Source organism: Mercurialis annua, linkage group LG1-X, assembly GCF_937616625.2.
Source record: "Mercurialis annua linkage group LG1-X, ddMerAnnu1.2, whole genome shotgun sequence".
NCBI classification, from domain to species: Eukaryota; Viridiplantae; Streptophyta; class Magnoliopsida; order Malpighiales; family Euphorbiaceae; genus Mercurialis; species Mercurialis annua.
This window is the reverse complement of record NC_065570.1, coordinates 71,432,434-71,451,420: the sequence shown is the minus strand read 5'-3', so window position 1 is coordinate 71,451,420 and position 18,987 is coordinate 71,432,434. Positions and strand designations below refer to the sequence as shown.

At 28.1% G+C, this 18,987-nt stretch overlaps 1 protein-coding gene across 1 annotated transcript; it reads left to right on the top strand.

Annotated features, from left to right (window-relative positions):
• Positions 1-3,293: 3,293 nt before the first annotated feature.
• LOC126665628 (MFP1 attachment factor 1-like) lies at positions 3,294-3,982 on the top strand. Its single transcript, XM_050358472.2, has one exon. It carries the CDS (start codon positions 3,386-3,388, stop codon positions 3,839-3,841), a length of 456 nt encoding a protein of 151 aa, XP_050214429.1. The 5' UTR covers positions 3,294-3,385; the 3' UTR covers positions 3,842-3,982.
• Positions 3,983-18,987: the final 15,005 nt, after the last annotated feature.

Below are 18,987 nucleotides of genomic sequence, written 5' to 3'. Positions count from 1 at the left end.
ATTATAAATACATTCGATATAAACATATATATTAATTTTAAAATTACGTTAAAATTGACACATTACTCACTTCAGATACTTAATATTAGTTTTAATCAAATGTATTTATAATGATTTTATTTAATTTAATCATCAAACTTTATTCAATTTAATTTAATTTTATATTGATCTTTAAATTTTAAATTGATCATTATATTTTAATTTCATTTAGCTAAATTTTTTATTCACCTTTGAAAGAAGTAAAAGAAGGTTGCTTTAGAAGTCCCAAATGCGGAATGTTATATTGTAGGATAAATATACATTAATTTGAAATTATATAATTTGTTTTTATCTTAGTCTAACTGTATATACATATACTATATACAAAAGCATGGCAAAATTTTAATTACTAATATATTTAATTAATATAATTAATTAATACAATTAATAATTCTAATTTAATTTATAAAATATTTCTTAATCTAATAAAAACTCTAACTAATCTCTAGCTAATAATAATATAATAATAATAATAATAATAATAATAATAATAATAATAATAATAACTCAATTCAATTCATAAGATTCAATCTAATAAAAATATATTAACATTAATTATAAATAAAATACAATAACATTTCGATAATAAATTCAATCCAACTCATGATATATTTTTTAGTTTAACAAAAAATTTTAAAAATTTAACACTGGTTATAGCTTTAAAATATATTAATATAATAAATCTAATTAATATAACACTACTCTTCCTATTACTTTACTTGTTAATATAATTATTAGTCTTAATCCAGCCGATACAAATATTTTCTAATTCAACTAAAATTCCAACTAATTTAATATTAAGTATAAATAAAATAAATAAAATAAATTGATATAATTATAATAAATTTAATTAATTTATATAATTTGACGAGTCACGTAAGCCAAATTAATAGTAATTAAGCTATTCAAGCTAATAAAAATTACCATCTCTATTTTTTAAATTTAAATGAAAAGTTAAGAAAGTTTAAAATGAAAATGATTTTCATTGAAATTAAAATTTTAATAATTTTCTTTAAAATGAAAAATTGAGATAAAAAGAAAGAAAGAAAAAGAAAACGGTTGTTCTAGAATTTTCACTAGAGATAATTAGCCCCTGTACGGGCTTTGGCCAAATTAGTGAGAATATTACGGGAGCAAAAGTTGATATTGACTTCTACGTTTTCCACTTTATTAATTTGATTTTTCAAATTTCCTTTTTAACAAATAAACTTTCAAAATGAAAAAAATACGGGCTACAATTAAGGAAAAGAATCACAATTGATTTTCTTATACCTATTTCCAAATATGCTTTATAGATTCTTGCCTTAATTCTCGCTTTATTACCATGATCTAAATCTTTCTTTTTCATTTTTGTTGACACAAAAATTAAAATGGCAAGCACTCCATTATTGCAGCCACCATCGAGTTTATGTTCTGCCGCAGCCGTCAACCATTATTTGTCTCAAGACCGTCGATGTCGCCGTAGTAAGCCCTCCGCAACCATAAACCCTCCGCAATTGCCCACCGTCGTTACAATCCGTTCATAGCAGCGTCTCCTTCTTCAAATCCGGTGACCCGCAACCTATCCCTATATTCTTCTCTGACATCAACATATCCTTCTTTAGATTCAGATCTGGCACCGCCTGGTTCGTACCGGCCATCTTCGTTTTTTTTCGCTTTGGTTTTTCCGTTTTCAGAAAATCACAGATGGGGGACCTCTTGTCGCAATGATGAACAAATCGGAATCGGGGATCAGATCCGCGACGCAACAATAGTTTTTGATTTATAATTTTATGACTTGATTTTTTTGTTGGTTAACCAATGGTGTACTAATGGTATATCAATAATTGGGATATTAGCAATGATGTAAAAATAATGGTTAATTATTGTAAGGTTAACTATATGTTTTCTAATGGTTAATTAATAGTTAGCTAACTTTGTATGATTTTTATATAAAACATAAATATATATTGATAATTACTTTTTTTTTATTACAGTTAACTAATATGTGACTAATAGTTAACTAACAATTATTTTTATACGTAGGATTATTTTTAAAATAATTGAAATTTGATGTTCAGTTATTTTTTTTGTTATATTTGAATAATTTTAAAAATAATTAGGGGGTAATTATATGTTTCCTAACGGTTAACTATTAGTTAACCATACTTGTGTTGGTTATCTAAAACATGTACTTATCATAATGTTAATTATCTTTTTTTATTAGTTAAAGTTAATTAATAAGTGACTACTGGTTAACTGACAGTTAACTAATTTGGTGTACTGTTAATTTTATGATATATTATTGTTAGATTTATCTAAAAATGATTTTATGATGTTAATATTTTTTTTATTAAATTTAATTTATTAATGGTTAACTACATGTAAACTGACAAGTATATCCGTTTTTTTACAAATAAATGAATTTATATTGTGTATTCATATTTGTTGATTATTTATGATGAGTTGATGAATTTCTAGTTTTGCTGGATTATTTTTGTTTTTCAAATGCTTGTTGTTTTCATTTTTTTAATCAGTTTATGACATATAATTCAAATTATCAGTAACTATAATTAAGGATTATTAAAGATTCTTGAATGTTAATTGTTATATATTTATGCTTTGAGATTTTGTAGGAGATTTTGATTCTTGTAACCACTCCTTCCTTTTTTATAGTTGACAGTAATTCTCAAATATCATAAAGTTATTAGTTTATCACATATGTAGTAAATTAATAGTTAACTCATAGTTAACTCGTAATTAATTACATAATAAAACATGATTTTAAGAACACTAACCTTCTTGATTTGATAATTTTTTGTTTGTTTTATTTGCTGAATTTTTTTGATTTCTTAATGAGTTTTTGATTTGCTATTTGTAGAATGGTGATACATTTTTAAAGAATCATTGAAATTCCATTATATATAGAAAGTTTGTTAAATACAATGTTATTTATCTTTATGAATCTTGAAGATTCTTGAAAATATATTCTCAATATGTTAGTTTGCACATTAGTAGGAGATATTGAAAATTATAAGAGCTGATTTCCTTATTCATGCAAACCGTATTTCTTATATTAAAATTGATATTTTTGCAATCTGAAATTTGGTAAATGTATTATTCAACTTTGATTTTTGCTCTAGTAAAATTTATAATATTTTCACACATCTAGGGTATTTGTCAATTTTTCTCTTTTCACTATAGAGAGTCGATGGGCCGGTCCATTGCATATTAGATCTAAGGTAATGCGTTATTATATCTTCACCCATAAATGTCCCCACGCACAGTGCTGTCAATTTCCCCTCATTTTTAACTCCACTCCAACAAATAATCCCTCGTATTAAATTTAAAAGAATCCATCGAAAAAATGACCGATTCAGACTCCGGCAGCATCATCACTCAAGAGACGGTTCCGGCGGAATCACAACAACAAGAGCCGCCAAAGAAAGTAGCCACTAGCGGCATTTCTCTCAGCATTTGGCCACCTACGCAACGCACGCGCGATGCTGTCATCACTCGCCTAATCGAAACCCTAGCTTCTCCCTCAATCCTTACTAAACGCTACGGCACTCTCCCTCTCGATGAGGCCGAAACCGCCGCCCGCCAATTGGAGGATGAGGCTTTTGGAGTTGCGAACACCGCTACCTCATCTGATGATGACGGACTTGAGATCTTACAGGTTTATTCTAAGGAGATCAGTAGGCGGATGTTAGACACTGTCAAGGAGCATGCTAGACCGGAATATGGGAGTAATGGTGTGTCGGAGACTACAACCCCTGATGCGGCGGCACACAAGGATGTTTCCGGTGAGGCTGAGGCTTGATCTTAATTAGGGTTTTTAGTTGCTGCATATTGGTATCTTGTAGGATTTTTACTTTTATTTTATCCTGTTATGTGCTATGAGTTCTGTTTGTGCTAAATTATGGATTTTCTCTATGATTATATCATGATGGGTTTTTATCAACTGATATCTGATTCTTATACCTCATAAATTTGTTTTTAATTACTGGGCGATAATGCTTAAAATTGAAAATGCCTCTGTCCATTGCTTATCTGTCATCATTATGAGGAGAAGAAACATTCTGCATTTAATAATATGTGATGGTCACTATGCATTTGTTGAGAATCCAATATGTCAACTCTAGTCGATAAGCTCCGTAAAAGTAATCAGCTGTTCTTCTTTCTATTGTTGGCATGCATTGACGGTTCTCTGTATAAGAATCAGTTTTTGCTTATTAAAGCTTTATTTTTCGAATAATTTACTTATTAACTTAATCACTAGGTATTGCCATTTCTTGTGCTGCTTGTGCATTAGGTGTTTATCTATGCTTAACTAGAACTACTATATTATGACCATCTTTCGGTTTACAGTTTAATGCCATCGTGACCAGTTGGCCGGACATTCTAATTTGTGCCTTCTTGGGTTTGTATATTTTCCTTACCTGTTATCAAGTTTGGTCTTTAAATCAAAAATAGTTTTGTTGTATTTTCTGCTTTAGAATTACGATTTTAGCTTCTTTCTGTCTCTAAACCTTTGACAATTGAATTCAGTGAGTTTCCTCAAAATGAGTTGTGTGTCTTATATTGCTTTGTCTTTCTTGCTGGTTTTACTTTTGATGGGCGATGTGAGATCATTGAAGTCCTTAGATTGCATGACAGTTTTTGAAGTGTTGCAAATGGTTGTGTGGACAGTGGGAGCCAATAGAATGAACTCTAGAATTAGTTATATCTACAGTTCAACAACAATTTTGTCCCCTCCATTTTTGCCTAGCAAATACTGCACTGTTTGTCAAATTTATTAAATTCTGGTAACATGTCTAAATCTCATTACAAGTGAAGCTTCTATTATTGAATATTGATTAATGAAATTCGTAATATGCTTTTACTTGTTTGCTATGGATGCCTTATATCTTTTACTGCTATTTGTTGTTGAGATGGTACTTTTGTGGTTCTTATTTCTGATATAGTTTCTTTCAGCAAGTATTTCTATATTTACTATATGCTGCGATTTGTAATAGAAGGGCGTTTGAATTAGGTGCTCATTTCTCTGATGATAAGCATCTCTTCATCATCTCTTCTGTTTTAATTCGTATTATCTTGAATTTTGAGGATGATTTCTTTGATTTGAATGGAACATAGTCCAACTCTAAAGCGTAAAACGTGAGATTGATATTACCTTAGACCTAAAAATTGTTCTTAGACGTAAGCATAAGAAGCTTCATTGAATTGTTTCTGGAGAGTATTTTAATGAATTAAGAGTACACGATAAAAGATTGATGGTGTGCTGATTGTTGCATTGCTAAAATGTTCTATTGTGATTCTTGATATGTTTGCTTGTGTTGGTCAAGTAGAGAATGATTTGATTTTGTTGGTCCAGTAGCCAACGTTTTGATTCTTATTTTGACCAGTTTTGGGAAAGAAAAAAGAAAAAAGGATCAATGCTGCCTTAAAGTTGTCTCTGAACCAAATAAGTTAATTTTAATTTTTTTTTGATTAATTAGGTTTTTAAATTTGTGTTTTCGGATTAAGTATGTTATTTTTCATTTTATCAGTTAACTAGATCCTAAATTTGTGTCTTGGGGGTCAAAGAAGTCACATATTTAAAAGGTTACTTGACCTAAATTAAGAGAGTTTTATGATATAGCTGATCCAAAAAAAATTAAGTACCTAATGGACTCAAGAAAGTTAAATAGGCTTATTTGCTCTAAATACAAGTCTGAGAGCTGCGTTGACGCTTTGTTCAAAGAAAAAACAGCTAACATATGGTTTCACCGATTTTATGAATCTCTGATGAAATGAAAAGTTATGAATTTATATTACGAATAAATAAACTAATGTTGTTGAACAATATTGTGGTTTGCTCATAGTCAATAGTTATTGCTGATAGTTGATGCTCATTCCATTGTTTTTTTGTTCATTTAAAAACAAATACTTATCTATAAATAAATGTCATTTTAGGATTTGTATATAATTTGTATAATTATATTTTAGAGTTGCCCTTTGTAACAAAGCACTCTATTAAATTGGTAATTTAATTTAGAATAAATTATTTTGGCTTGTATCGGCTGTGGTAGGTTGAGATAAGTTAGAAAGACTATACAAATTGATATTTGTTGGCAAAATACTGTAAATATACAGTATTCAATCAAGTAATATAGGAATATGAAGTTCGGATATCGTATCCAAAAAAAAAAGCTATCACTAAGCAAATAGAAAAAACTATAATTAATAGAAGTTGGAATTAACTGTGGTTTAAAACTTATGATAAGAAATTAGAGATTATTTATTATATGCTATCAATCAGATGATTTATAGGTTATTGTCTAACTTTAGTTCAGGCTATCATAAAGCACATGTACCGCTCTCTCGAGTCATTATAAGTAAAATTTCAAATAAAATCAATTAATGGATTTCATAGTTAAAAGAACACAAACAATACTTGATCTTATAATAATTATCATCGCCTTCCTTAATTGACTCCCGTCTTCAATCGTGATGAATAATCTCTGAATCCTGAATAATAGGGTTTAGGCTTTTCCACGATGTAATAACTGAGTATTTATATCAATTAAGCTCTAGGGTTTAGTCTAATCTCGAACTTTATGTAATTCTCAAATTGTCATGGTTTTTTTGGTTGTTCAAGTGAATCTCGTATAACAATATCGTTATTGGAGATGAGCTTATCATATCAATAACAAACTTCTTTCGTCTCATTTTAGAAGTCTTAGTTTATTTTATATAAAATTAAAAAAACATTTATTGTTATGTTTTTTTTTATATTTAATTCCTATTAATGAAGTGAATTTTTTTATAGAGTTTCTTCTTCAGATGACTAAACAATAGAAAATTAATGCAAGATTACTCTAAAAATAAAAATGAAATTTTTGAAATAAAATATTTAAAATAAAAATGAGATTTTTAAAATGAGACAAGAAAAGTACTAAATTAAGTGGGAAAGCTGAGGAATAATTGTTTTTGGTAACAATTGTGCTGCATTATTTGTACAATAAGTCAATGAAGTTCTGTAATATTAAATTTTATTTTTATTATTAAACATCTTAATATTATAAATATTTTATTAATTTGTTGTACGAAGCAAGTAAGTGTTGGCGATACTCACTTTGCATCTGTAGAAGGCGCGGGTTCGACCCACCCCTCTGCCGGCTAGTAAGCTGAAAAAATAAATTTACTATTCTCTCCATTTTTTTTAGTTATCACTTTAGGCAAATGTGTTTTTTCATTAATAGTTTGTCTTTTTAGAAATTTAAGATAACATTAGCTAGTATGTTCCAAATTTATCCCTTCCTTAATAAATGACTCTATAACTCAATTTATAAAAGCATTTATTAAATAGTAGGGTTATTTAAGTATTTACTCTCATAATTTAAGATAAAAACTCCACTTTCTTAATATGTATAATTTTAGCAAAATGGATAACTAACAAAAATGGAGGGAGTAAAAATTAAACACTAACAACCATCACTTAACGTAGTGCAATTCTATTTTTTTTTAACGAATTGTTGTACGAACAAATGACGTGACACGATCTGTTGGATAATTATTCAGCAAAAGGATCGTAGCTAGAGAAAATTATGTACCACGTTGACAAGTCAACTTTGAATAATCTCACCAATGTTTTTTTTAAATAATCTCACCAATGTTTTTAATATTATAGGCTACAGGCATCACTTTCATATGTATTAGGTGATTGTTATATCATTCCTCCTGCTTTAAAATTAAGATTTATCATTTGCGAACAATTTATTTGACATTTTTATTTAAATATTAAATTCGATTTTTTTTCAATTATATCTTTTTTTTAAAAGGTTAGAACTTCTATTAATAATAATAAAAATTACATAAATAAATAGTTTCTCAACAAATTAATAGAATTAATTTAAAATAATTATGAGAGTTGTTTAATAAAATCATCAAATTTTTAACTATGAAAAGGTTATCCAATTACATAAATAGTTTAGATATTGAGATTACGATCTTAAAACCGTTTGAATTTTAAAGTTTCAAACTTTTTAAGTCTCATCTTTAATATATTTGAATTAAGAGTTTATACTTTATACTATAAGACTTATCTGATCTTATTAATTTGACGACGAGCTAATATCGATATTAGTTTTTATTAGTATTAAATAGAAATTCAAATGGGGCGTGGCCAAGTGGTAAGGCAAAGGGTATTGGTCCCGTTATTCTAATCAAAAAATTATCTTCGAACCGCTAGATCCGTTGAAATTTTATGTTTTTCGATCTTCATTTTTTAAAAAAAAATTTAAAAGAAATTTTATCCTCAAGACACCTTTGATTATAAAAAAAATCAACAAAAACTACAATAAGACTTAATAAAATTTTAGATCTATGTATAGGTTAAAAATTTAAAAAGACATAAATATAGAGAAAGTACCGTAGAGATAAGTGATGGTTTGGGCGGAGAAAAGATGATTTTCCGATTAACATCGGAAATTACCTTCTCTCATCCTCTACAAGATTAAAATGAAAAGAAGGTTTTTAAAGAGAAGAGAGAGCAAATGAAAGAGAAATGATGCTTCAAATTCAACTATTGATATTTTTGGCGTGATTCAAAGGAGCAATTTTCAATGATATCTATCTATTATAGATAAAAAAAGTTATTATTATTAGTGTTATTATAGTGAATATAAAATAATTTTTTTTTTTTATTTGAATTCAACTCTAGCTAGCAGTCCACAAGATCATAGTCATTCAAAACCTATATTTATTGATCTAGTTTTACTTTACGCTATATAGTAATCATTTCTTAAGCAGAAAAGAAGGGAATGAAAGAAAAAGATAAACATATATGTGTATGAGATTAGATGAAATATTAGGTGATGTTTGACCCAATTGCACGGAATGGAGAAATTTAGCTATAGCAAAACACAATAAAAGAGTCTGCTTAAAAAACTTATTAGGTTAGTTCGCCATCTACTGTATCAGTCAGCTTCATATTCTTGTGCGAAATTATCCGACATCTTTCAATTCAAATACCCAACCTAAAAATTACAAGAAAAATAATTCTTTTAGTGTTTCAAATTAAATTGAGTCGAGGTAATAATTAGATCTTACCGCGTCATATTTTTCCTGACGCTCAAATGAGCAGTAATTTCCGGGTGGGATTGAGAACAAAGTTTTGGGTGTAAATTAGCGTAAGGGAATTCATAGTTGATTTTGGTCAAAATTAAGTTGCTCAAGAAATAAACAACTAAACATTTTCTATTTTGTGATCAATGTTTATCTCTAGAGTGCACATGCTATGAACATAAACATAACTCAATATATTATTATAACATGATATCGTCAGAATTTTGTACAATTCATATCAATAGCGTATCACTAATTCCTTTAACTCAAACTAATTAACAATTACATGTATAATGTATTAATCCTTTCTACAGAGAGGATGCAAAGAAAAATAAACAAATTAACAACAATCTCTATACTGTCTAAATGAACATAGAGAATAAAAAAATCGATTACAAAATGATTTGCTTAAAGGTCTAATTAATTAAGAGGGAGTAATTAATGTTAATTAATGTCCAGGGCCTCTTTTGCTTGGTCCAGAAGCCAATTTAAACATCAAGCTTCTAGCAAACGATCCCGTACGGCTAGAATTATTGGAAGCTGAAACACCAAATGAAGCCACACCACCGGCTGTTTCGCCACCATTTATCTGGTCGCAATTCTCGGCCGTTCCGATACTAGTTGGCGAACGAAGAGCTCTGCAATAAACAACACTGGTCTGTGTCGACAACAGCAATAGAAAAACACCCAAAACAAAGAAATTTGTCGTTGTGCTTCGTTGAGTGATTGCCATGTCGAATAATTAAGAACTTGAGCTTGTTTATGAACTAGTTAGACAGAAGAATATAGGTAAGTAAGAGTTGGTGATGATGGTATTTGATATGCAGCTAAGGTATGCATATATTTATATAAACTATGAGGACGGTGAGGGCTGTGTTTAAAGGTAGGGTAGTATTGACTGGGCATGCTCTTTTTTCTACATTTGTGCGATGCAGACAAATTTCGCAGTTGAGAACTCGTTTAGCTAGACAGAACAAATGGGCTTTCACTTTTGAAAAAAAAAAACATGCATTTTGATTTATTTGTTGTTTCAATTTGACTTTGCACAGTCTCGAGCACATTAATTAATTAATACGCATATTACGTAAGTCATGACCAAGAAAATGTATACCAAGGAATCAAGCTCACTAGCTTTCTACATTATGTATATGTACATATTATATGTGATTTAGTAGTGTCAAAAAGAGAACGTATTTTGAAATTTTATATGTTTTTTGCATGGTTTCACACGGTCTGTGTTTCGAAACCGTGTGGTCAACGCTGTAAGAGGAATTTTTATGGCTGTCAAAAAAGGTTTTAATTATGGGAAAATTGTTAGGTTAAACTGTCATCATCTTTCCGACTGAAAGACGGTGGTTGGGTGGTGGTGGGGCAAGGTGGCCGTGGGCCTGACGGGGAAGGACGCAAAAAGTGAACTTGTACGTATAGGTGTCACTTATGCATGCGTTGGCTTTTAATTTTCCCAAAATCATAATATATAATGTTTAACTATATATATAGAAAGAAAAAGGAAAACAGCACAAGTCTAGCTAGCAACGCAAGCTAATGTAGCCGGTGGAAGTTCTGCATTGGTTGGTTCGGTTATTAAATCGAAACTGAAATATTTTAAATTATTTAATTAAAATATAGACAAACTGAATTAGAATAAAACTAAAATTATACATTTGATTCTATTCATTGCATATAAATTCAAGTGATAAATATCGTAAAGTGATATTTAAATTTAAGCTCTTAAAAATAATGGTGTAAATGTGTGTAACTTGGTCAATTTGCATGGTTAATTTACCAATTTCATATTACAAATCAAAGAGAACCAATTTACTAGCCTAGATTTTCAAATTTTTTGACTATAACCAAATTAACTTAACCAAACACATACAATATCAAATTTACATTTTTGCTAGATAGGTTAATAGATCAATTGATATCCGAATAATGCACACCCTTAAACATAGTGTACGAGATGTGTGTTCATTTTGTTTTTTTACGGTAGAGCTAATCATCGGGTCAAGGAAGGGCGGAGATAGTAATTCTAGAATGGAGAGCTGATTCGAATCGAAAAAGATTTAGTAAGGCTAACTGTACAAAAGTTAAACTTTTGCAATCATATTTTTTTTATAAAAAAGAACTAAAAAAAAATTTTTGATGAAAAAAAAACTTAAAGTTAATTAAGGGAGTAAATGTATTTTAAAAAGAAAATCGGGGGTGATGGTTATCTCAGCCTATAAGACTTGCTCCGCCCTGGGTTTGGGTTTTAATGCTAAAGCAAAAAAAATTCCTCAGCCAGTTGTCGCTATTCAAAACTTTTGAACTCGAGTGGTCGAAACAATGAACTTGTTTTCTAACGAAGGAGCATAAGGATATGCTTCTTCAACATATTTGTTCAACTTTTTGCTTTTCGAAACATAAACTCTTATATTTATCCCTTAGACCCACTTAGATGTTTTAAAATCAATAAATTTTACTAAATTCACCGATTTAAAATCAAATGTGAAATACATGGATTTATAAATTTTTCTGTTTGAAATGTATATAAAATTATGAATTTATATAATATATTCAAAATAATTTAATATTAGCACAATCTACCATTCATAAAAAATACTTAATAGATTTTAATTTTTCAACCCTTAAGGTGAGAATTTAAATGAGAAATTTTAGAGCATGAAAAAATTTGAAAATCTATGCATTCAATGACGGAGGGAGGGAAAGACATGGGAGTGTCATGATCCCCTCCAAATTTTTAAATTTTTTGAAATTAGCACCAATATTTTTTTTAATATTTTATAATTTAACCTCTCTTAAATTTTAAAATTGTCTACTCTAGATATTATATATTACAATTTGCTCCTTTTTATGTTGAAATTTTAGCTCCGTCGCTGCATGTATTGTCATGCCATTTTTTTTATACCAAGAATGAATTTTGATGAAATCTATAAATTATGTAAAATTTAGAAATTTTGTTCATCCAAATTTTTTTAATCCAAACGGTGCCTTGAATAAAAAGCAGGAAATGAAAATTGGTGTGAAACCGCACCTAGCTGCTCTGCATGTATACTTGTGCAATTTAAGCTGCTACATTTTAGTTATCTGTTTTTGCTAAATGTGCATCTTCATTTATCAAGTAATTATAATATTTCGAGAATAGATTTGACCAATTATATTAAATTCTTGACATAAAATATATAAAGTGGTGCCATGCGTACGGTTTGCAATGCATATATTCGTGTCCAAAAGTCCTAAAATGAAAAATCAACATTATCATGCCAATGCTAATTAGTCTATTGTGTAAATGTTTCAAAAACTCCCCTCTTCTTCACATGGATCCTTTTTAGGTGATTTTAATTCTGTTTTACTTTGAAATTTTTAGTTTAAATCTCATGGTGGAGGAAATTTATTTTTATTACACTCCAAGGTTTAGCCCAGTTGGTCAAATTCTAATGATATGTATATGAGGTTGGGAACCCTCAACACTCACGGACAATGTGCCTATTAGAAATATGTCTAACATTAACTCCCGCTTACCCCCGCTAATAATTAGAGTAGGCTATTTTTGACCCCAAATAAAAAAACGCAACTGTGATGCCAAAAATAAAAAAAGATAATAAATTATATAATTCGTGACATATTTTTTCTCAACTTAACACAATTCTATTTACAATGATTATACAGCGACTGCTTGATTTTCTATGTCTCCTTCCAAAATGATTAAATGTGTTAAAAATTAATAAAATTTGGCATGTGCAATCAACTGTATGACATCAATTTTATATGTTACTGCCAAAACAGTTTCTAATTTGTCCATCGCAATCCACCTCGTGATACATATAGCTATATATTTTGCATTACTGTGTTTATAATAAATCTTTTTCCCTTTAATAGTGATGATATAGGCAGGGTTGTGCACCTAGCAGAACCAAACCAAAAAACCATCGGCTTTGGTGTACTACTTTCCAGAGTTTTTGATTCGATTCGCTTTTCAATTTTAAAAAACTGAAAAATAGACCGAAGTATATGTATTATAGTAATTTTTGAAAAAAAAAAAAACTTTTTAAGAATAACACTATTTTCTTACCATTTTATTTATATTTAATTTTTCAAAATTTAATATCTCATAACCGTTTTAATCATTATATTTATTAATTTTAAACGTGTGTGTAGAGAGAGAGAAAGATATTACCTGTTAAATCAAAAACCAAACCAAATTGATTTTTTTTCTTTAGTTCAGTTCAGTTTTTATTTTCTCCATAATCAATCGCTTTTAACATTTGACAATCGAATCGGCTGGAAATTTAGAATGCACATCCCTAGATATGTAGATGACTTTGTTGTTCTTAAATCTTACTTAATTGTTAAAATAAATACTACTATTTCCATCTACAAAAGACAATATGCGTCTCAAATTATATGTTTGTTAATTAACTAAATAAATATCTAAAATATCCTTACTTTAATTAGTTTTTGTCAATTAAATTAATTTATAATGACTTTGATAGTTTCAATATTAAAAATAATTTTGTATTTGCTTTATGAGAGATTTTGAGTTATTAATTAATAAAAATACCTTAAAAGATAAATGCAGAGAATTAGTACTATTCTAACTAAATAAATTAAATTTTTTAATATGTGTAATCAAATAAGCTTGTTTTTTTATGGACGGAGTGAATATATAACATCCCATGACTTAAGACGACCTTGTGCATGATGCACGGCAAGAAAAATTAGGAGATTAATTAACAATTTCTTGGATTTCATGTAAGACTCGGATTTCAGTTTCAAGTCCTACAATACAGACAATCATTCTTGCTGTGTTTTTTCAGATAGCAACCCATCCGGCGTGCCAATCATGGTTTCATATTAGCCTATTATATGTTTTCCGTTGAATCAAGTGTGCAATTTTTCAAACGAATGTTTCCTATTTTAGACCTGTGTATGAACAGATACTATGCAACATTGAAGATAGAAAAAAAGATCTATATACCTAATCTTTGAGGTAATTACTTTCAGATTTTTGAGATTTGACATATTAGACTAATTAGATCTTAATATTTCAAAATTACACTAAAATATCCCCAGTTTTATAATATTATATTGAAATACTTTTCGATTAAACTTTTCATTAGTCAACCATTAATTAAAGAAATATATGCTACATACCCTTTGTGGTTTGATATATTATAGCAGTCGATCCTTTTATTTTGGCATGTTACATGTTTTAGTCCTTTTGTTTATATATAATAGTCAACTAAGTTAAGATACTTGACAAAAAAAAAATCAATTTGGTATTTAAATTTATTTTTGATATAAATTTAAAAATTTCAATTGAAATCATTAAATTTTATAATAATATATTTTTTACTTGTACATATTAAAATATTAGTTTAAAGACTAAATTGAATTTTTTTTTGAATTCCCATATTAAATTTTTTGATTTAATTAACACTAAAATTGATCAAAAAGTTTAAACGATTAACGGAAAGAAATAAAAAATAATTATATCGTCTGATTTTCAAATTAGGAGGTTAGTGTGAATTTTAACTTATATCAAGTCTGTTTTAAAAAGTGGGCCAGATCATCCGGTCGGACCAGTTGAACCAGAATTTGGCTAATGGTCCACTTTAAAAAACCAAAAATTCGGTTGGACCAGTTTGGACCTAATTGAACCGAATAAACCAGTCATTGAACTGATTGGACCGCTGCCAAACCGGGAATTAGCAATGAAAAAATTTATCGCTAATTTTAATTTTGAATATTCACTCAAAAAAAAAATTGAATAATTCTGTACGTACAATTAAGGAAAAATATTAAAATTTATCATGAAATCATTGGATGTCCAATCGCAATTATACTTGAGGGAATATACTAATCAAATGTCGATTTCATGATAAATTTCAATATTAAGTGACAGAACAAATAATTAAGGGAAAATAATAATTACTCTTCCTTAATACAGTATGTCTCTAAATTCTAAATATTTTAATGATTCTAATCTCATCTGCCAGCTCTATAGTCATATGAGACCGTATAGAATTATTAATACACTTGAAATGGATTTAAATCCAATCCATATTTAAAATATTTACAATTACTTTTTTAGTGGCTGGTCTCTCATCATGATAAATCTGTTATAATAAAGGCCTAATTACTTAAAAACCACTCACCTTGTAACTTTTTTTTCATTTATATCACGACCTAGGAAAATTTTCATTTGTACCCTATTTTCGATTTTTACGTTTCGTTTGTACCCCAAGAGTAATTTTTTTGATAATTTAATTAATTTAAAGATGAAAATATTAAAAATAAGATACATAAATGATTAACATTAACATTTTATTAGAATATAGGTTAAAAATGAAGGACTAATTTAAACTTTTTTTTAAAAGAAAATAGGTCAATTCAACTCATTAGGGTAGAGATGAAACATAAAAATCAAAAATAGGGTACAATTGAAAATTTTCCTAGGTCATGGTATAAATGAAAAAAAATTATAAGGTGGGTGGTTTTTAAGTAATTAAGCCTATAATAAAGGCCTCATTGTGATTAGTTTTATTTTATAATATTTTAAGTATTTTACTATATGTTTTTTTTTTGTCTCATTTCTCCTCTTACATTAATTTTTAGTTTTATTTATTTTATTCTAACGCCAATAAGAACCCAAAGAATCTAAAAAAGACTTTGTTACAAGGTCAAAAAACACATGTCCCGCGTTATTTCTACTCCTATTTATAGTTTACACCCACCGAAAACAAAGTATTCCTCTCAACAAAATTGCACCTTGCATCCCCACAAGAATGAGAATGAGAATGAAGCATACAGCATCTCATCTTTTATTTTCATTTAGCTTCATTATTAGTGTATTGCTTCTTCTTCTTACTACTTATTCCGCAAAAGTGGACGCCTCCAGACCTTCTTCTTCATTCAACTCGCTCAACATACCACCAGCTTATTCCGGTCCAAGTCGGAGAGGTACTGGTCCTAGTCCCGGTGGGATCGGCCATTAACGATCAATAGATCCCGCAAAGATCACCATGACCTAATTACTTTAGCTTTTCCTTTTAAGTCTGTTTATTGTCTAAATGCTAAATACCAAAATTATGCGAGGCAAAGGATGAATAACGTTTATCTTTTCAGGGTTTCATTTTGAGTGTGTTCAGAAAAATATACTACAGCGACTTTGTTTTTTGTTTCATCATTTTTATTTCTACCTTAGCTATAAGTGTGTAAATGATAGTTTTGATCAAAAACTATTACATAGATTTAGTCCACCACGTAATCTATGAACTGAGCTAATTACATCATAATACGTCATTAAAATGATGGCATTATTATAATTCTGTTTGTTATTTTTTTGTACTTTTTAATAGTAATACTACGATAATCCATCATTTTAATGATCTGTTATAATGTGATTGCTTAGTTCACAAATGACGTGGTGAACTAAGTCTATACAATAATTTTTCTTGATTGTAAGGATCATTTATACCTCTAAAATTTGACTTCAGGATCAAGTAAACTCTCAACGTTCGGAAAGGTTCAAGTATGCCTCGCCGTCTTAAAAAGTAAACAATCAGGCACCCACTTTGACTAATAAATGAAACGTTGGGGGTCTGATTATCAAAAATGGGGGGTCTGTTTGTTCATTTTTCAAGATATTGGGAGAATAGTCGAACCTTTCCGCACATTTAGTGCTTACTTGATTCTGTAGTCAAACATTAAGGGTATAAATGACTATTTTCTCCGTTCTTTGTTATGATTGGAACTTTTTATATTAAAAATTATAAAATTCTTATGCAATTAGCTTAGAAGATACATAAAATGAAACAATGTATTTATATTATAGGTTTGATTAATAGTGCTGGAGCAGATTTTTTCCCTTTCTATTTTCCGACAATTTTTCGATAAATATTCGTTGATTTTCCGTCCAAACCCCCTGGAGGAACAAGTTAAATATTTGTTATTGTTTAGAAATTTATTTAAAGCTTTCAAAATTTACAAGCATGTCAAATTACATGATAATTTTATTGCGATTCTAACCAATTTTTTAAATTGATTTAGTAATTTTTCACCTTAGTTCAATAGTTATTTGTCTTTTTGGTTATTTCAAACTTCAAGCTTATATCTTTTTTACTTCAACCACGAAAATAGAAAATTTATAATTGAATTTTATTGTTGCTTCTATTTATTTATTTTTGGATTAACAGCTACATTTTACAATTTTAAAAAATTGATTTTTCTTATTAATAAATTAGTATAGAAATTCAACTGAAAGTTTGAATAATTAAATTAATTAAAAATTTGAATAAAATTTTCTGAAATTATTAAATTCGAATAGATTTGTAAGCTTATTTTTTTAAATAAATTTATAAAAAAAGTCGAAAAGCTATCCTCTTAATACACTAAGTATAAATTTATCTACTTTTATTAAATTTTGAAATATTCGAGTCAATTTTTTAACTTATCCTTCATTAAATCTTAACTAATGCTACAATATTTAAATACTATCTATGCTTAGTTCGTCTTTTTTGTTATTATTATTTTTAGATGTCGTAGAATATTTATCTAATTAAAATATAATTTTAAGCAATTTAAAATTATACGTGCCACTTTTGTTAATAATCGAATGAAAATAATAGTATTATGATATTAGTTGTAATTGATTGTTTTTAAGAAAGTGAGGGCACTTTCAACCCAGCTTCATAATAGAGGCCCCAATATATAAAGCAAATCAACTTCAGCCCAATTTTATAAATTTTTATTTTATAGTTTTGGCTTTTTTTATTTTATATAGAATTTCATTATTCACATCGATATAAAAAAATTATTGAGAATTTTTTAACTTCAAAAATAACCTGTTTAAACCATTTATATAAATGTACATAGTATTATATCATATAACAAAATATATATGCAAATTTTATAATTTTAATTTTAATTTTAACTTTTTATTATTATATTTTCTAATATATTCTATTTTAATTTTTAATTTTCTATTTGTAAATGTTACAATTACTTGCATTTTTTATTATTTGTACTGAATTTTTTATTATTTTTATATAATATTTTTTTAGTATATATGTGTGTTTCTTTAAATATATTTTTACATGTATTTAAAACGTTAGGATTTAACATACCAGTACATGTATCTATTATGGATGCCACATATATAAAAAGTTGCCGAAAAATGATGTGGGCTACAAAATATAAGAAATAGAAAAGTTTGAATTTATTTTATAACGTTTTAAATAATGTAATTAATCTCTACAAAGTTAAAATATTAAATTTATTTTGCTGATATCTCAAAATAAAATAGCAAAATAAAATGAATTCATATAGTGTTAAATTGTTGTTTTATTTTTATTTTTGATTTTGATAAAAAAAAAAAAAAAGCGAATTGTTTTTTATGTTTATTACTCTGCCAACATGCTGCCGGGCGGCTGACGCCTGACGTTGATTGACCAACGTTTGAAACTCCAAATTGGAAGCATCATTTGAATTTCCACCTGAAATTCCTAAGAAATGTCAATTTAACCTACCCATTACATCAACTCTCAGTGCTGCTCCTTAAACCCAAACGATTAGCCGCTCTGCAATTGGCCCAGCCGATAATAAAATGCATCAATCATTTTTTTTATGAACTCATTACGTCTTTTCTTAATTGAAATTTTAATATTAGAGTATATGTTTTGATGTATTTTTAATTCCTATAATCATATCTCAAGCTCAAGATCTAATAATTTTAGTGACATTATTATGATAGATGACTAAAGTATAAGTTGCGCATTTAGAGAAGAGTGTATAATTATATTGGCTTAATATATAATTTGACCAACGAATTTATACCTTTTTATCCATATGGCT